The sequence below is a fragment of the Oncorhynchus tshawytscha genome, linkage group LG02, assembly GCF_018296145.1.
Source record: "Oncorhynchus tshawytscha isolate Ot180627B linkage group LG02, Otsh_v2.0, whole genome shotgun sequence".
Lineage (NCBI taxonomy): Eukaryota > Metazoa > Chordata > Actinopteri > Salmoniformes > Salmonidae > Oncorhynchus > Oncorhynchus tshawytscha.
Window position 1 is genome coordinate 16,764,623 of NC_056430.1, and position 20,109 is coordinate 16,784,731.

The 20,109-nt window shown below is 44.0% G+C and overlaps 1 protein-coding gene across 1 annotated transcript in view; it reads right to left on the reverse strand.

Moving 5' to 3' along the window:
• Positions 1-1,059: 1,059 nt before the first annotated feature.
• Positions 1,060-20,109, reverse strand: part of LOC112247341 (ski oncogene) — a 60,320-nt gene continuing 41,270 nt past the window's right edge. The window contains exons 2-7 of the mRNA XM_024416088.1: positions 6,099-6,212; positions 5,482-5,585; positions 5,009-5,277; positions 3,799-4,082; positions 3,409-3,639; positions 1,060-3,271 (exon numbers count right to left, since the gene is read on the reverse strand). Of these exons, the coding sequence (XP_024271856.1) occupies positions 3,101-3,271; positions 3,409-3,639; positions 3,799-4,082; positions 5,009-5,277; positions 5,482-5,585; positions 6,099-6,212 (1,173 nt within the window). The 3' untranslated portion in view covers positions 1,060-3,100. The remainder of the gene's footprint in view (positions 3,272-3,408; positions 3,640-3,798; positions 4,083-5,008; positions 5,278-5,481; positions 5,586-6,098; positions 6,213-20,109) is intronic.

The following is a 20,109-nucleotide window of genomic DNA, read 5'->3' on the forward strand; positions in this document are numbered from 1 at the left end:
TCATGTTCATTTGTGGAATTGCAAGTTCACAAGAGCATTGGTGAGGTTGAGCACTAATGTTGGACGATTAGGCCTGGCTCGCAGTCAGCGTTACAATTCATCACAAAGGTGTTCGATGGGGTTGAGGTCAGGGCTCTTTGCAGGCCAGACAAGTTCTTCCACACCGATCCCGAGAAACCAGTTCTGTATGGACCTTGCTTTGTGCACGGGGCATTGTCATGCTGAAACAGGAAAGGGCCTTCCCCGAACTGTTGCCACAAAGTTGGAAGCACAGACTCGTCTAGAATTTCATTGTATGCCGTAGTGTTAAGATTTCTCTTCACTGGAACTATGTGGTCTAGCACGAACCATGAAAAACAGCCCCAGACCATTATTCCTCCTCCACCAAACTTTACAGTTGGCACTATGTATTCAGCCAGGTAGTGTTCTCCTGGCATCTGCCAAAACCAGGTTTGTCTGTCTGACTGCTAAATTGTGAAGCGTGATTCATCACTCCAGAGAACACGTTTCCACTGCTCCAGAGTCCAATAGTGGCGAGCCTTACAGCACTCTAGCCGACGCTTGGATCTTAGGCTTGTGTGCGGCTGTTCAGCCATGGAAACCCATTTCATGAAGCTCCCGATGAACAGTTCTTGTACTGACGTTGCTTCCAGAGACAGTTTGGAACTCAGCAGTGAGTGTTGCAACTGAGGACAGATGGTTTTTACACACTTCAGCAGTCCCGTTCTGTGACCTACCACTTTGTGGCTTAGCCGACCTGCACACAATACAACATAATGTCAAAGTGGAATTATGTTTTTAGAAACGTTTACAAATGAATAAAAAACGGAAAGCTGAAATGATTGGCTTGTTGATTGTCTTATGTTTGTTTCTGCATACTGTATGTGTGTGTGTTTTTGTCTGAGCATTAATTGTTTGTGCATTTTGTCCCATTCCACAGAGGACAAAGAAGTTACATGTTGTGCCTTTAAATTGTCCCTGTTTCTTAGATATGAATACATAACAGTGTTACACTTTGTAACTCGCTGACAGTAGTAAAATATTAAACACACCATTGAATATGGTTGAGTTGATTTTTAATGGGTATTATACAGGTTTTTCAAAGAACAAATCTACACTGAAACAAGCGGCAAAAACAAACCCCACTTACAAACCAAAACTACAACAAGAGCATAAACACAATGTATAATGTTATTACATTGTACCCAACAGGTATTCAGTGGGGAGATAATAGTCGTAACTGGTACATGAGACATAAAATTATTTTCTTCTACAATACATAAGAGAGCACCTAGGAATGAAACCCAGAGAAGTTGTAATATTTATCCTAATTGGAGCTTTAGCATTGAGAAACCTGATAAAGGAATTGATGCTGAGATATCGTCTTCAGGTTTCTATTTTGGTCTTGGTTTTGGTACACACTTAACGATACATCAAAAAAGATATATTTTCTGAAAATTCTCATTGAAGAAAGAAAATAAAGAGGACATTTTAAATGTTCTCTCTCTGTTTTTGTCTCCATCTGACAAAGATCACTGATCGGTCAATTAGCAATCTTTCCTCTTCTTTTCTCTACCCATAATCCATTGTAATAAATGCACATTGCTTTCAGATGATATTGAAGGGGAACAATAACGAAACTAGAATATCAACATTTCAAATATAGTTTCTATTGGTTTCAAGTATGAGTCAAAATGATATTCATATGCAATTTAGGTGTGAAGCAAGCAAACTTATTGACAGAAATATTATTCACAATATCATCCTTAAACGTTGTATTTACACAAGAGGTCATTAAATGATGTTGTTCAATTCTATGTTCATGTTCATTTGCGAGTTGAAAAACATAAGAGGGAGTTAAATGCACAATGCAATTTTATTTTTAAAAAGTGCAATTACTTTTAGTAAAGTAAAAAAATATATCCATATTTTGTATATGTAGAAATGTTGTTCATATAAACAGCACATGTTGCTTTTTCAAAGAGCCCTAAAACCAGTGACTAAAAATGTATGCTGCTTATAATTGACAAGCAGGAAATGATTTCAGAATATAAATTATTTTACAGTACTCGATACAAAATACCTCAATTCACCAAAGATAAAGCTTTATCAAAGGTGTTTTATGTGGGCGGAACTCCATTCCATGGACAAGCACAGTTAAACACTTGTCACATGGTTTGGTTTCATACACAATATACTGTATCTCAAAACAATTAAAAAACAAACCATATTAAGCTGTATAACGATTGTAAAAAGTAACACTTTCATAAAATATTTAAGATGAGAACAAACGGTGGCTGGAACTGATTCCAGACCACACAATCCCAAATACTTCAGGCTTTAAATACAAGAACACAAATACACACGGTAGAGAAGCTGGTATACATAGGCCAATATGTTTGTATGTGAATGTGTAAATATGTATGTGAGCGTTGCCTGTAGGATAGCAGTGCTGCTCAGGCAACATTTCCTGTACAACATCAAAATGAAAACATTAGAATGAAGCAAACTGATCGGTTGAATGAAGTAAATAGTGGTCATCTGGTGTCCATTGTTTTCAGTGGTTTGTAATACCTTAAAGTGTACCGAGATTGTGTGGCACATGCAAGAGTTACATCTGCAGCTGTCATTTGAAAATGAAAACAATCACTCCTCTTTTATATTCAAGTAACATTATGTAGCTCTATTTCTACATTTTTAAATAGCTTATACCAAAATAAAATCCTTAAAAAGCTTCAGGAATCTGACTGAGGGCTCTAAAGTCACTTGTGAGGTGTCTTCTATGTAGTGTATTTCTTATCATCTGTAGGCTGTACGACATGCGTATTCATGCTTCTATCCAGTTCACCCTATGAAGTTCATATATTATTATAATAATGTCCATTTCTCTCCTATCAGTAATCAGAAGATTTGTTTTTCATACTATGAAAACATCTTGACTTTGCTCCAACAAACATCTTTAATTGACTGAATTTCTTTCCCTTAACAAGAGGCGCAATTCAGTCTGTATCCACCCTCTTGCTTTACGTCTCTGACTCCAGTCCACTGCATGCATCTTTAGGATCCATTGGGGTGTTATGTCTGTCTGTGTGTCTCTGTGTTAGTGTGTTGGGGGTTTCATGACGTTGTCCTGTGGGCCTCCCAGCTGAGCCTGCAGGTCCTTGACCACCCTCTCCAGGCTCTGCCGCGCCTCCCTCTCCTGCTGTAGCTCCTCTCTCAGCTGCTCTCGGTCCGCCTCCGCCTGATGCAGCTGTACCTGCAGCTCTTTAATCTAGAAAGGAACATACACATCAGTCAGGGAGCATATACAATGACTCAATTACAGTTAATTGTGTATGTGTGTGTGTGTGATTCTTTAAGTATGATATCCTAAGTATATATGCTATATCATTAGGATCTTGGTCTTACCTGTGTGGGGTACTTGGATCGCAGGCGTTCAGCCTCACAGCCTTTGTCGCAGACCCGTAACTGTATCTCTCTCTCCAGCTCTCTTTTCAGATAGCCACGGGACTCGTCAGCCTCCCTCATCTTCCTGTCCCACTCCATATGCAGGTGATCTATCTCTTTCCTCAGATTGTGCTTGGCCTCGATGGCCTCTCGAAGACGTCCCTTCTTGGACACCTTCACAAACTCCAGCTCCTGTGGGGGAATAAAAAAAATATATATATATGAAAACAGTTTTTTTATGTGTAGAAACATAATCTTTTAAGACACATACAGATTTTCTCTACACATAAAGAAACTGTTTTCCTTTTTGTGCCAAAGGGGGCCATTTTGGATCTTGAGTGTGAGGTTTACCTGCTGAAGACTAAGTTTGGCCTGCAGAGCAACCCCCAATTTCTCTTCCTGCTTCACTCTCATTTGAATAATCTCCTGCAGGAACTTCTCCCTGGCCTCCTTGGAGTCCAGGCATCCATACAGGGACTGTCTCAGCGTGTCCAGCTCTGGGCATGACGGTTCCCCTGGTAATACCAGCCGGACTGGGCCCTCCAGAGGCCTCACGGTGATCTGGGGGGTCAGGGTCTGGTACACACTGGAACAGGCAGAGGGAGGGGATGCCAAGGAGGGGACCAATGTTGGGTCTGACAGACAGAAAAATGTAACATTATGTTAAAGATCCAATGTAGCCATTTTACCTCAATATAAAATCATTTCTGGGTAATAATTAAGTATCTTACTGTGATTGCATTCAATCAAAATGGTCAGAAGGAAACAAAATAGCTTCTTAGCAAAGAGCAATTTCTCAAGTAAGAATTTGCTGGTGTAACCGATGTGAAATGGCTAGCTAGTTAGCGGGGTGCGCGCTAATAGCGGTTCAATCGGTGACATCACTCGCTCTGAGACCTTGAAGTAGTTGTTTCCCTTCCTCTACAAGGGCCGTGGGTTTTGTGGAGCTATTGGTAACGATGCTTCAAGGGGGGCTGTTTTCAATGTGTGCAGAAGTTTCCTGGTTCGTGCCCAGATAGGGGCGAGGAGAGGGACTGTCTGGGAGTGGTCTGAGTGGGGACAGGAAAACTGAAAACTAGCTGTTATCGGCAGAGATGTTTGGAACTCTCTTTCTTATTGGTCTATTAACTAATCACCAGGCAGGTCGAAACTCCATCCTTCAAAAACAGGCTGAAATTACATCTATTACACGAAAATGGTATTAACATAACTTTCACAATTTCATAGTATTATTCCAACCTCATATTGTGGAAATATATATAGAACAGAGGAAATCCCATTTTTGACTGCACTGGGCCTTTCATAGCGGGAAGCCTAAAAAATGTATTGGAGCAGCAGCGACATCTGCTGTTAAGCAAGTTGATATTGCCCTCTGTGCTCTGTGCTGCACAGACCAACCACTAGATGGTGCTCTGTCACAGGGATCAGGCCATCTAACCATAGCCTTCTTCCAGTAGTATTAGCACGGGTTAGGTTGCCTGTCCTTGAGAGTTGGAGTAATTTGTGTCACGGTGCCCTATTTCTCCTACTGAATGTCTGAACAACAGTGTGTCATACTCACAGTCATCACAGTCGTCCACCTCGATCTCCCTGTCAGTCTCCATGTCCTCCACACCGTTGGCTGTGTTATTAGTGTTGGTGTTGATGTGGACAGGTCTGGGACCAGGCTGGGAGTCTCCACACTGTGGTGCTGGTCTGGAGCTGATGTGCTGGTCTCCCCTGACTAGAGCCTGACTGTGGCCCACAGGGGCCTGCTCCTCTCTCTGGTAGGCCAACAAAGCTGGGGCCACATTTGACACTACAGACGTGTCTATGTTTTTGTGGATGAATCTGTTATGACAAGAAAATACAAGTGACCATAATTACTGTATTTCAACAATATAAAGTAAGGGATCATAGCAGCGGACAATGTAGTTATTGGTCCTCATTACATTGTAATCCCTTAGGAATGTTACGGCCAAACACTCCTTTAGTGTGGTGTGGTGAAATGGATGAGTGAAACTATGACAACATGACTGTCTGTCTCTGACTGACCTCTCATTGTGACCAGTAGACTTCTCCACCCCAGCAGATGGACTTCTGGAGGACCAGGGCCGGAAGGCTGACGACCTCTGTTTCAGCGGGACCCGTTTCAGATCCTGACAAAATATAGAATTCATATAGAATACAGTGAAATGGGGAATTTGAAAAACATCCCTGGAAAGGAAAAGTGAAAAAAAGTGACAGGTTTGTTAAAAAGACTATTGACAACATTAAGTATCTAACTGTATAAGGTAAGGTAACACAGTCAATTAGACAAGGACTCTGTATAAAGGCATAGGATCTTAATTTGATCACTTTAAAAAAAAATAGAATTTACCTGCACAGCAGGATATGCAAACTTGCTGTGTATTCAAGGTTTAAAAAGGCTTCTAAAGTTTGTAATTTCCCCTTAAAAATGTCAGACTTCATTTTCCATAATGAAAAATGTATCAACCCCAACAAAAAAATGCACATGAATTATAATCCACATAATAATTCAAATGTCCTGTTGCTGCAGGATTATTTTCAGAAAACAGTCTCACATTAAGATCCTACATCTGTAGGATCCCCTGACCTTGGAAAAAAAAAATCACATTTCACACAAAAAGTGAAGAACAAGAACTACTAACCTTGTTCGCTGACTTTGATAGAGATTGTAACCAATCAGGTTGCTTCTCTTTGTCAGTTGAGGGAGAGTGTAGTTTCACCAGTTTGGACTTTTTGGCTGGAACTGGGCTGTGAGACTAGATAGAAAAGAGAAAGGCTATTAATTATCAACATCCACAGGAATCTACTGGAGTAGTCTGCAATAGATTTCTTCATACTGTACAAATCCCCCATACATTCACATAATTTAGCAGTCACTCTTATCCAGAGCGATTTATTGGAGAAATGAGGATTAAGTGCCTTGCTCAAGGGAACATCAACAGATTTTTCACCACATCAGCTCGGGGATTTGAACCAGCATCCTTTTGGTTACTGGCCCAACACTTTAACACAATATCCTCTTCAGAGGTGTGTGATACTGAATATCATCTCAGTTGAGGTGTACTCTAGAGAAAACATCCATGTGTCATACAACATCAGCTAGTGGACCTACGTCAGTGTGTGAGGGGAGCAGAATATGTGTCTATAAGAGGTCTGGCTGTGAATAGTGAGCTGGGGGCTCTGTTCTGTGTGTGTCTAGGCTGGGAGTAGCAGACAACCAGGCTGGTCTGGATGGCAGCCAGCAGAGCTACACCATACCGCATCATTAGGTGGAGTGGAGCTGCTCTCTGCTCTGTGTGGGAGAGAGGGCTGAGAGGACTATGAAGAGCAGAGTAATGGCGCTGGAATCTGACGGACAACTGGAGTAAAATGTTCTGCCGGTGCTGCTGCACCTCGGCACGGATCGTAGAATCACGCAATGTTTCCCGCTTCACTCTGCTGAGCAAGATGATGCTCCTGTTAGGACAGACTACCTAACATAACATCTCTCTCTCCTTTTATTCTCTCTCTCTCTCTTTCTCTCCTTTTATTCTCTCCCTCTCTCTCTCTCTCATTTTATTCTCTCTCTCCCTCTCTCTCTCTCCTTTATTCTCTCTCTCTCTCTCCTTTTATTCTCTCACTCTCTCTCTCTCTCTCCTTCTCTCACTGAGCAAAGGGGCCACACATAGCGTCATGTTTGGCCATGTGACAAAGATCCAGGAAGAGGCGGTGTTGAAACAGGTTCTGTGCAGCACTGGGGCCCTGGCTCCAGTGGTGAGACAGAGTAATCTAGCCCCTACCCTCAGGTCTGCACTTGTCAGGATGAGGATATACTTACCTAGGCAGTGTGAGAGGTCTGCGTCAGGATGAGGATATGTTTACCTAGGCAGTGTGAGAGGTCTGCGATCACCTAGAGATGGAGCCGGAGGGGATGGCTGTCGTTTTACGGGCTCCTAACCAATCATGCTATTCTGTGGGTTTTTTCGTGGTGTTTGTAACTTTTTTTCTACATAATATTTCTGCCACCGTCTCTTATGACCGAAAATAGCTTCTGGATATCAGGAATGCGATTACACACCTCGGACTGGACGAAGATTTTTTCTTTAATGAATCGGAAGTGAAAGATTTACAGCTCCTCCCGGACCAGGCCCAAATCCCCTTTATTCGCATTAAAAGGAGACGCCAATACAGTGGGCGCAGATCTGGGTGCTTGGTGAGAATTAGTCGGCGAGTGGAAAATCTGCCTTCACCATCCGTCCTACTGGCAAACGTGCAATCACTGGAGAATTAACAGTGATTGCAAGACAGAACAGCAGAGTACCTCATGATAAGTTGTAGACCATACTATTCACCAAGAGTGTTTTCATCTATATTATTCGTAGCTGTATATTTACCAACACAAACCGATGCAGGCACTAAGACCGCACTCTACAAGCTGTATAAAGCCATAAACAAACAAGAGAATGCTCACCCAGAAGCGGCACTCCTCGTGGCCAGGGACTGAACTCCGTCCACAATCTGGCCATAATTATATCCTCCTGATTCCTGCTTACAAGCATAAACTGAAGCAGGGAGTACCAGTGACTCTCTCAACACGGAAATGGTCTCATGACGTGGATGCTAAGCTACAGGACTGTTTTGCTAGCACAGAAGGGAATATGTTCCAGGAATATGTTCATCCGATGGCATTGAGGAGTATACCACATCAGTCACCGGCTTCAGCATCGACGACGTCATCCCCACTGTGACCGAACGTACATCTCCCAGCCAGAACCCACGGATTACAGGCAAAATTAGCACTAAGCTAAAGGCTAGAGCTGCCGCTTCCAAGGAGCGGGACACTAATCCGGATGCTTATAAGAACTCCCACTATGCCCTCAGATGAACCATCAAACAGGCAAAGCATCAATAAAGGACTAAGATTGAATCCTTCTACACCGGCTCAGACACTCATCGGATGTGGCAGTGCTTGCAAACTATTACGGATTACAAAGGGAACCCAACCGCGAGCTGCCTAGTGACACAAGCCTACTAAAAGAGCTAAATGTCTTCTATGCTCGATTTGAGGCAAGCAACACTGAACCATGCATGAGAGCAGCAGCTGTTCCAGACGACTGTGTGATCACACTCTCCGTAGCTGATATGAGTAAGACCTTTAAACAGGTCAACATTCTCAGAGAATGAGCTGATCAACTGGCAAGTGTCTTCACTGACATTTTCTACCTCTCCCTGATGACTCTGTAATAACTACATGTTTCAAGTAGACCACCATAGGCCCTGTGCCCAAGAACACCAAGGTAACCTGCCTAAATGACTACCGCCCCGTAGCACTCACGTCTGTAGCCATGAAGTGCTTTGAAAGGCTGGTCATGGCTCACATCAACACCATCATCCCAGAAACCCTAGACCCACTACAATTTGCATACCGCCCCAAGAGATCCACAGATAACGCAATCTCTATTGCACAGCACACTGCGCTTTCCCACCGGGACAAAAGGAACACCCATGTGAGAATTCTGTTCGTTGACTACAGCTCAGCGTTCAACACCATAGTGCCCTCAAATCTCATCACTAAACCAAGGACCATGGGACTAAAAACCTCCCTATGCAACTGGATCCTGGACTTCCTGACGGGCCACCCCCCAGGTGGTAAGGGTAGACAACAACAGATCTGCCACGACAACTGCGTGGCCACGCACCCACAACTGCGTGGCCAGGACAACAACCTCTCCCTCAACGTGAGCAAGACAAAGGAGCTGATTGTGGATTACAGGAAAAGGGGGGCCAAAACCGCCCCCATTCACATCAATGGGGCTGTAATTGAGTGTACACATCACTAACAAACTATTATGGTCCAAACACACCAAGACAGTTGTGAAGAAGGCACAACAACACCTATTCCCCCTCAGGAGACTGAAAAGATTTGTCATGGGTCCTCAATCCTCATAAAGCTATACAGTTGCACCATCGAGAGCATCCTGACTGGTTGCATTACCGCTTTGTATGGCAACTGCTCAGCATTCGACCGCAAGGCGCTGCAGAATGTAGTGCGTACGGCCCAGTAAATCACTGTGGCCAAGCTCCCTGTCATCCAGGACCTCTATACCAGGTGGTGTCAGAGGAAGGCACTAAAAATGGTCAAGGACTCCAGCCACCCTAGTCATAGACTGTTCTCTCTGTTACCGCATGGCAAGCGGTACCGGTGTGCCAAGTCTAGGTCTAAAAGGCTCCTTAACAGCTTCCATCCCCAAGCCATTAGACTGCTAAACAGTTAATCAGATGGCTACCCAGACTATTTACATTGACCCCCTTTTTTACGCTGCTGCTAATCTCTGTTTATTATGTATGTATAGTCACTTTACCCCTACCTACATGTACATATTACCGCAATTACCTTGACTAACCTGTTTATTATCTATGTATAGTCACTTTACCCCTACCTACATGTACATATTACCTCAATTACCTTGACTAACCTGTTTATTATCTATGTATAGTCACTTTACCCCTACCTACATGTACATATTACCTCAATTACCTTGACTAACCTGTTTATTATCTATGTATAGTCACTTTACCCCTACCTACATGTACATATTACCTCAATTACCTTGACTAACCTGTTTATTATGTATGTATAGTCACTTTACCCCTACCTACATGTACATATTACCTCAATTACCTTGACTAACCTGTTTATTATGTATGTATAGTCACTTTACCCCTACCTACATGTACATATTACCTCAATTACCTTGACTAACCTGTTTATTATCTATGTATAGTCACTTTACCCCTACTACATGTACATATTACCTCAATTACCTTGACTAACCTGTTTATTATGTATGTAGAGTCACTTTACCCCTACCTACATGTACATATTACCTCAATTACCTTGACTAACCTGTTTATTATCTATGTATAGTCACTTTACCCCTACCTACATGTACATATTACCTCAATTACCTCGACTAACCTGTTTATTATCTATGTATAGTCACTTTACCCCTACTACATGTACAAATTACCTCAATTACCTTGACTAACCTGTTTATTATCTATGCAGAGTCCCTTTACCCCTACCTACATGTACATATTACCTCAATTACCTCGACTAACCTGTACCCCCGCACATTGACTCGGTACTGGTACCTCCTGTATATAGCCTCTACATTGACTCGGTACTGGTACCTCCTGTATATAGCCTCTACATTGACTCGGTACTGGTACCTCCTGTATATAGCCTCTACATTGACTCGGTACTGGTACCTCCTGTATATAGCCTCTACATTGACTCGGTACTGGTACCTCCTGTATATAGCCTCTACATTGACTCGGTACTGGTACCTCCTGTATATAGCCTCTACATTGACTCAGTACTGGTACCTCCTGTATATAGCCTCTACATTGAGTCGGTACTGGTACCTCCTGTATATAGCTTCTACATTGACTCGGTACTGGTACCTCCTGTATATAGCCTCTCCATTGACTCGGTACTGGTACCTCCTGTATATAGCCTCTACATTGACTCAGTACTGGTACCTCCTGTATATAGCCTCTACATTGACTCGGTACTGGTACCTCCTGTATATAGCCTCTACATTGACTCAGTACTGGTACCTCCTGTATATAGCCTCTACATTGAGTCGGTACTGGTACCTCCTGTATATAGCTTCTACATTGACTCGGTACTGGTACCTCCTGTATATAGCCTCTACATTGACTCGGTACTGGTACCTCCTGTATATAGCCTCTACATTGACTCAGTACTGGTACCTCCTGTATATAGCCTCTACATTGAGTCGGTACTGGTACCTCCTGTATATAGCTTCTACATTGACTCGGTACTGGTACCTCCTGTATATAGCCTCTCCATTGAGTCGGTACTGGTACCTCCTGTATATAGCCTCTACATTGACTCAGTACTGGTACCTCCTGTATATAGCCTCTACATTGAGTCGGTACTGGTACCTCCTGTATATAGCCTCTACATTGAGTCGGTACTGGTACCTCCTGTATATAGCCTCTACATTGAGTCGGTACTGGTACCTCCTGTATATAGCCTCTACATTGAGTCGGTACTGGTACCTCCTGTATATAGCCTCTACATTGACTCAGTACTGGTACCTCCTGTATATAGCCTCTACATTGAGTCGGTACTGGTACCTCCTGTATATAGCCTCTACATTGAGTCGGTACTGGTACCTCCTGTATATAGCCTCTACATTGAGTCGGTACTGGTACCTCCTGTATATAGCCTCGTTATCGTTAATATTTTCTTACTTACTTAAAAACAAAATCTGCATTGTTTGTTAAGGGCTTGTAAGTCGCCTGTTGTATTTGGCGCATGTGACAAATACAATTTGATTTCATTTGAGGATATGTTTCCTTAGGCAGTGTGAGGTCTGCCTCAGGATGAGGATATGTTTACTTAGGCAGTGTGAGAGGTCTGCCTCAGGATGAGGATATGTTTACTTAGGCAGTGTGAGGTCTGCCTCAGGATGAGGATATGTTTACTTAGGCAGTGTGAGGTCTGCCTCAGGATGAGGATATGTTTACTTAGGCAGTGTGAGGTCTGCCTCAGGATGAGGATATGTTTACTTAGGCAGTGTGAGAGGTCTGCCTCAGGATGAGGATATGTTTACTTAGGCAGTGTGAGGTCTGCCTCAGGATGAGGATATGTTTACTTAGGCAGTGTGAGGTCTGCCTCAGGATGAGGATATGTTTACTTAGGCAGTGTGAGGTCTGCCTCAGGATGAGGATATGTTTACTTAGGCAGTGTGAGAGGTCTGCCTCAGGATGAGGATATGTTTACTTAGGCAGTGTGAGAGGTCTGCCTCAGGATGAGGATATGTTTACTTAGGCAGTGTGTGAGGTCTGCCTCAGGATGAGGATATGTTTACTTAGGCAGTGTGAGAGGTCTGCCTCAGGATGAGGATATGTTTACTTAGGCAGTGTGTGAGGTCTGCCTCAGGATGAGGATATATTTACTTAGGCAGTGTGAGGTCTGCCTCAGGATGAGGATATGTTTACTTAGGCAGTGTGAGGTCTGCCTCAGGATGAGGATATGTTTACTTAGGCAGTGTGAGGTCTGCCTCAGGATGAGGATATGTTTACTTAGGCAGTGTGAGATCTGCCTCAGGATGAGGATATGTTTACTTAGGCAGTGTGAGGTCTGCCTCAGGATGAGGATATGTTTACTTAGGCAGTGTGAGAGGTCTGCCTCAGGATGAGGATATGTTTACTTAGGCAGTGTGAGGTCTGCCTCAGGATGAGGATATGTTTACTTAGGCAGTGTGAGAGGTCTGCCTCAGGATGAGGATATGTTTACTTAGGCAGTGTGAGACCTGCCTCAGGATGAGGATATGTTTACTTAGGCAGTGTGAGGTCTGCCTCAGGATGAGGATATGTTTACTTAGGCAGTGTGAGAGGTCTGCCTCAGGATGAGGATATGTTTACTTAGGCAGTGTGAGGTCTGCCTCAGGATGAGGATATGTTTACTTAGGCAGTGTGAGAGGTCTGCCTCAGGATGAGGATATGTTTACTTAGGCAGTGTGAGAGGTCTGCCTCAGGATGAGGATATGTTTACCTCCGTGTTGCGTCGTGCATAAGAACAGCCCTTAGCCGTGTTATATTGACCATATACCACAACTCCTCAGGCCTTATTGCTTAAATATACAGGGGATGTATCATAAAAGTATATACAACATAGGTGTGAATGGAAAATACGCTACATGAACATGAACAGAAGTATGTGGACACCTGCTTGTCAAACATCTCATTCCAAAATCATGGGCATTAATATGGAGTTGGTCCCCCCTTTTCCGCTATAACAGCCTCCACTCTTCTGGGAAGGCTTTCCACTAGATGTTGAAACATTGCTGTGGGGACTTACTTCCATTCAGCCAAACCCAGATTCGTCCGTCGGACTGTCAGATGGTGAAGCGTGATTCATCACTCCAGAGAACGTGTTTCCACTGCTCTAGAATCCAATAGTGGCGAGCTTTACACCACTCCAGCCGACTCTTGGCATTGAGCATGGTGATCTTAGGCTTGTGTGTGGCTGCTCGGCCATGGAAACCCATTTCATGAAGCTCCTGACGAACAGTTATTGTGCTGACGTTGCTTCCAGAGGCAGTTTGGAACTCGGTGGTATCTTATGAAGGTGGCACGTTGAAAGTCCCTGAGCTCTTCAGTAAGGTCATTCTTCTAACAATGTTTGTCTATGGAGATTGTATGGCTGTGTGTTGATTTTCTACACCTGTCATCAACGGGTGTGGTTGAAATAGCCGAATCCACTCATTTCAAGGGATGTCCACATACGTTTGTATATATAGTGTATACTCTACTATGTTATATTGAAAGTTTTAATAACGTGTAGAGGAGAAAGATAAATCGCCTGTGGTACCGACTGACAGCTTTGGAGTTAATAAATCCTGTGTCACAGTTCTGATGAGTCTGTGGTTCTAGCAATGTAATACAAGGGGGAGCACAGAGGGTTGGTGGCACATTAATTAGGGAGTACGGGCTCATGGTAATGACTGGAGTGGAAAGATTGGAATGATATCAAATAGTGTACATGAAACACATGGTTTGATGCCATTCCATTTGCTCAGTTCCAGCCATTATTATGAGCAGTCCTCCCCTCAGCAGCCTCCACTGACGGGGAGGAAGTTGTCGGTCAGGTCTCACACTGCACTGACTGCCTCAGTCTAGTGTACGACGGCACTCAAGACTAAAACATGCCACAAAACCTTGTCATTTCTAGCTGTGCCTCTGGCCCATAAAGCTATAATCACACAGCAGTTGTGTTATCACAAGGCCCAAGTGCATACGGCATGACTGTGGTTGTCTGGACACTCATCTCATGTCTCCCTCCCTGACTCACACATGTCTGTTTCCTCTCTAAATGTCTAACCACACACACACACACACACACACACACACACACACACACACACACACACACACACACACACACACACACACACACACACACACACACACACACACACACACACACACACACACACACACACACACACACACACACACACACACACACACACACACACACACACAGTCAGAAGCAGACATTGAGGTTAATTTTCAGGGGCATTTAACCCAGACCTCTAGCTGACTCCACGATGACTCGACCCCTCACCTGCTTGTGGTTTTCTAAGAAGCGAGGAGTGGTGAAACCGGAGTCTGTAATTACTGCCATTGCTGTTGTTTTCCCAACAAAAGCTTTCTGTCTGGTACTATTTCTACCCTGAGGTTTGCAGCTCCAGGAAGGCGTAGAGCCTCAGACATCATAGAGCCAGAAAACAGACCCTCCCAGTCACCACAAGGGACCTGCTGGCTAAATCTGACACTGATCTCACAGGAGAGAAGCCACATAGGCTTTACTCAGCACCACATAACAGCCATAACCAGACCACACAGACACAGCATCACAGCCATAACCAGACCACACAGACACAGCATCACAGCCATAACCAGACCACACAGACATAGCATCACAGCCATAACCAGACCACACAGACACAGCATCACAGCCATAACCAGACCACACAGACACAGCATCACAGCCATAACCAGACCACACAGACATAGCATCACAGCCATAACCAGACCACACAGCCACCAGACAGACACAGCATCACAGCCATAACCAGACCACACAGACACAGCATCACAGCCATAACCAGACCACACAGACACAGCATCACAGCCATAACCAGACCACACAGACACAGCATCACAGTCATAACCAGACCACACAGACACAGCATCACAGCCATAACCAGACCACACAGACACAGCATCACAGCCATAACCAGACCACACAGACACAGCAGCACAGCCATAACCAGACCACACAGACACAGCATCACAGCCATAACCATACCACACAGACACAGCATCACAGCCATAACCAGACCACACAGACACAGCCATAACCAGACCACACAGACACAGCCATAACCAGACCACACAGACACAGCATCACAGCCATAACCAGACCACACAGACACAGCATCATAGTCATAACCAGACCACACAGACACAGCATCACAGTCATAACCAGACCACACAGACACAGCATCACAGCCATAACCATACCACACAGACACAGCATCACAGCCATAACCATACCACACAGACACAGCATCACAGCCATAACCAGACCACACAGACACAGCATCACAGCCATAACCATACCACACAGACACAGCATCACAGCCATAACCATACCACACAGACACAGCATCACAGCCATAACCAGACCACACAGACACAGCATCATAGCCATAACCAGACCACACAGACACAGCATCATAGCCATAACCAGACCACATAGACACAGCATCATAGCCATAACACTTTCTTCATATATCCTCCTAGCCTGGCTGCACACCACATGCCATGACTACATTACCCTCACTGTGCTCCAATGCAATCCTACACTACCCAACATGGCCCCTCTTAGAAGGGAGTGAGTGAAAGAGGGAAAGAGTGAGAGAGATAAAAATGGAGGGGGAGACTTCCTTTCTGGAGTTTGCTTTGGCGAGGGCCCCTATGGGAAAGGAGTAGTGAGTGCGAGGGAGGGAGGGGAGGGGAGGGCTAGGGGAGGGGAGCGGGACCACAGAGGGAGCACTGAGCTGGAGGAATGTATACTTGAAGGCCAAGTACAGCCTCCTCTTAAAGAGTCCATTCAAGCATTGCCCTTTTCAACTGGCTATTGTAGGATATTTATTTGACGAACCATAATGAGGGACTAAACAGGGCCGAACAGTGCCCAGGGCAAACCAGACATGCTTTATCTGGAAATTACAGTCATATTATGGTGTGGTAATACCGTGATAAACTCACTGAGAAAATGTCCACCTGGGCAAATCCTCCTTACAGCACGATAACTGTCAACAGACACATAAACAACATGTATTGCAGACTGACCGTTAGAATGGTATACACCAATATGTTGGAGCATGATAGGAGATGGGAATGTTGTTTTAGTTCATTTGACATGATGGACTTGGTATATTAATACAACTACAGTCCCAATCAACAAATTACTTTAGTGTCATAGTGAAATACAAACTCCGGTTGAGAACTGTAGAATGCTCCAACAACTCAAAAATATCTAGGTTCAATTTAAAGTACAATGTGGGTACGATGAATTACATTTCATCAGTCCCGGTTAATCCTTCAGTTATTTGCTGAAGCACAAGATAGAATTTCAAATGAAATGATCTAAAAACAAAACACGAGGACGTTTCCTCAGCTTCCGTCACACAAAACCACAGCATGCTGGATGATAGCATAGCATTATGTACACAGCAACAACACAGATTCACCTTTCAGACTCCTCCCGCTACTAAACCCCTCACTGTAATCCTTGGATCTGAGTGTGCTTAGTAGGGTGCTGTCTCATTCAAGGGCACACCAACTGGCACAGCTCACCCGGGAAACAACTTTAGTGAGCAGTGAATGAGTGAGCAGAGGTCTGGGGTGGGTGGTCCTGGGGAAGCCTATGGGCCTCTATTCAGTGCTTTACTCCGTGCTGGGCTTAGTTGACTGGTGTCAGACTTACAGCTGGGCTGGGCTTAGCTGACTGGTGTCAGACTTACAGCTGGGCTGGGCTTAGTTGACTGGTGTCAGACTTACAGCTGGGCTGGGCTTAGCTGACTGGTGTCAGACTTACAGCTGGGCTGGGCTTAGCTGACTGGTGTCAGACTTACAGCTGGGCTGGGCTTAGCTGACTGGTGTCAGACTTACAGCTGGGCTGGGCTTAGCTGACTGGTTTACAGCTGGGCAGCTGGGCTTAGCTGACTGGTGTCGGGCTGGTGTCGGACTTAGCTGGGCTGGGCTGGTGTCAGACTTACAGCTTGGCTGGGCTTAGCTTAGCTAACTGGTGTCAGACTTACAGCTGGGCTGGGCTTAGGACTGGTGTCTTAGCTTATCTGACTGGTGTCAGACTTACAGCTTGGCTGGGCTTAGCTTAGCTAACTGGTGTCAGACTTACAGCTTGGCTGGGTTTAGCATAGCTGACTGGTGTCAGACTTACAGCTGGGCTGGGCTTAGCTTAGCTGACTGGTGTCAGACTTACAGTTTGGCTGGGCTTAGCTTAGCTAACTGGTGTCAGACTTACATGTGCATGCACCATGCTACCAAAACTTCTGAGCGTTTAGACTTCCTCCCTCATCATTCAGCAGTCTGCTTCCCCTTCTAATTCACATGATCTGAGCTAAAGTGAGTCAGGGTGACAGGGCTGTCCTAGCATGACAGAGGATCCTGGGAGGTGAGTTGAGCTGCAACAGCATGACAACACTGTGACATTCTGTACAATATGGCCACACCGTCACCGTGCCATATGAAACACAGAGAGGGGAGGGATGTCGTGAGAAGAGAACAGCCTTGAAGCAAAGCAATCTTGATTGGATTGTCCTAATTGTCTTTGGGAATCGAGAGAGGTTAGAGCTGACGACTGGACAAACTAAGACCTCGTCTGTTCATTACCAAGTAAATGATCATATCTGACCTACAGCATCCAACAGCAGCATGTGTAAGACATAAAACCCAGTGGAAGGAGAAAAGGTTCTATCAATATATCCCCAGACTTCCCACACTCCCTAAGTGAGCTGTCGTGGACACAACAACACTGCAGGGTGTCCAGGTCTATAAACAGAGGAACCAGGCAGACTTTAATATCCCTGCATGACCAGGACAACAGTGGACTCCTCTTATGTCCTGAGCAGGCAAAGACCGGTGTAACTAAGAGGAAGGAAATCCAATTCAGGTCAAATATAGCAACCATGACAACATCACATGTATCCATATTCATTTCCTCATTATGGCTAAAACAGCTGATCCCTTAGAAAGAACTGAGGAAGGACTTTTACGACAGGAATATGGGTGATTAGTTCTTCCAAGAGCTGTGGGCCTAATCAGAACGTGGCTAAAAATGAACTGACAAAGATATCATCACAGACGACATGTTATTAGTATTAGGATGTTTGGTATGGTTCTAAGTCACAGATATCTTTGGACATGAAGCGTGTTATGTGAGTGGTGTATAGTTCAGACAGACGTCAAACTCACAGAATGCCTGTCACAGTAGCCCGTAGGGACTTTGTCTGTCCCAATTTAAAATGAAACAGTGCAGCATTGGTTCTATGTGAAAATGAAACAGTGCATCATTGGTTCTATGTGAAAATGAAACAGTGCATCATTGGTTCTATGTGAAAATGAAACAGTGCAGCATTGGTTCTATGTGTGCTAGAACATGTATTGTAGTACTGTGGAACATGCACTACTACAGACACACAATACACACACAGTTTTTATGCTTCTATTCACATTTAGCACACTTACAATGTAGGAACAGCTGTAGTGCTAACCAGGAAGCCAGAGGGGATGATGGTTGGTTAACGGGAGGGAGAAAGATGACATAACATCCCTTTATAACATCTATTAAGGCGCTCATAGGGCTTAATGCACACAGTTAATGCAAACCTACTGAAAATCATATATTGATGTTAAGGGAGATTTGGGTGAAAATATGAGTTACAAGTCTCAAGTAAGGATTCAACCTGTAGTATACACAACAATGTTATGGCCCTTTCCTGCAGTCAAATGACTAGTGACCTCATGGGTGGAATGTTATTCATATTTTTAATATCAAACACTTTTGTTCTATATCAGTCTTCTATGATGTATAGAAAGTGTAATATTGGGATGCAATACTCAACATGTAATCCATTTCAACTCTATATCTGACATGGTACAGGCGTCTTCTTTTTAAGCCCATAACCATGTGTGTGAGGTGTATACTTTGTTTCTACATCTGCATTGCTTGCTGTTCGGGGGTTTTAGGCTGGGTTTCTGTATTCTTTGTGACATTGGCAGATGTAAAAAGGGCTTCATAAATACATTTGATTGATTGATTTGTTTAAGACTACCAAGAAACATTGTGTTACCCTGATTTAGCCCACTGCAGTAAAATGTTATTAAAGAGCCTCTGACACGTTCCAAATGAAATAAATGTCACATACACAGGTTCCTGCATGTATAAGAGGTGCAGTGAAATACTTGCGTGCTAGCTCCCTCAATAATGCAGTACAATCATCAATATTAATAATAAAAAGCCAAATAAAAAATCTAAAGTAATTAGAAGGTATGCAAAGTTATAAATTGTACACAATTGTAACGCTCGTCTGAAGAAGAGGACCAAAGCGCAGCGTGGTACACGTTCATGATAATTTATTCAAACTGAACACACAAAATAACAAAGTGGCACAAACCGACACAGTTCTGTCTGGTGCAGACACAGAAAACAGAAAACAACTACCCACAAACCCAGGTGGGAAAAACGCTACCTAAGTATGATTCTCAATCAGAGACAATGATAGACAGCTGCCTCTGATTGAGAACCACACCCGGCAAACACAAAGCAATAGAAAACATAGAAATAAAGAAACTAGAATGCCCACCCTAGTCACACCCTGGCTTAACCAAAATAGAGAATAAAAGCCTCTCTATGGCCAGGGTGTGTCAACAATAGGATATACAGTATAGATTACACCTACAGATAATATCAGTCCAATAAATCAAATAGAATTTGATGCATATGATGTGCAGTATAGATTAGTGAGAATAATGCCACCC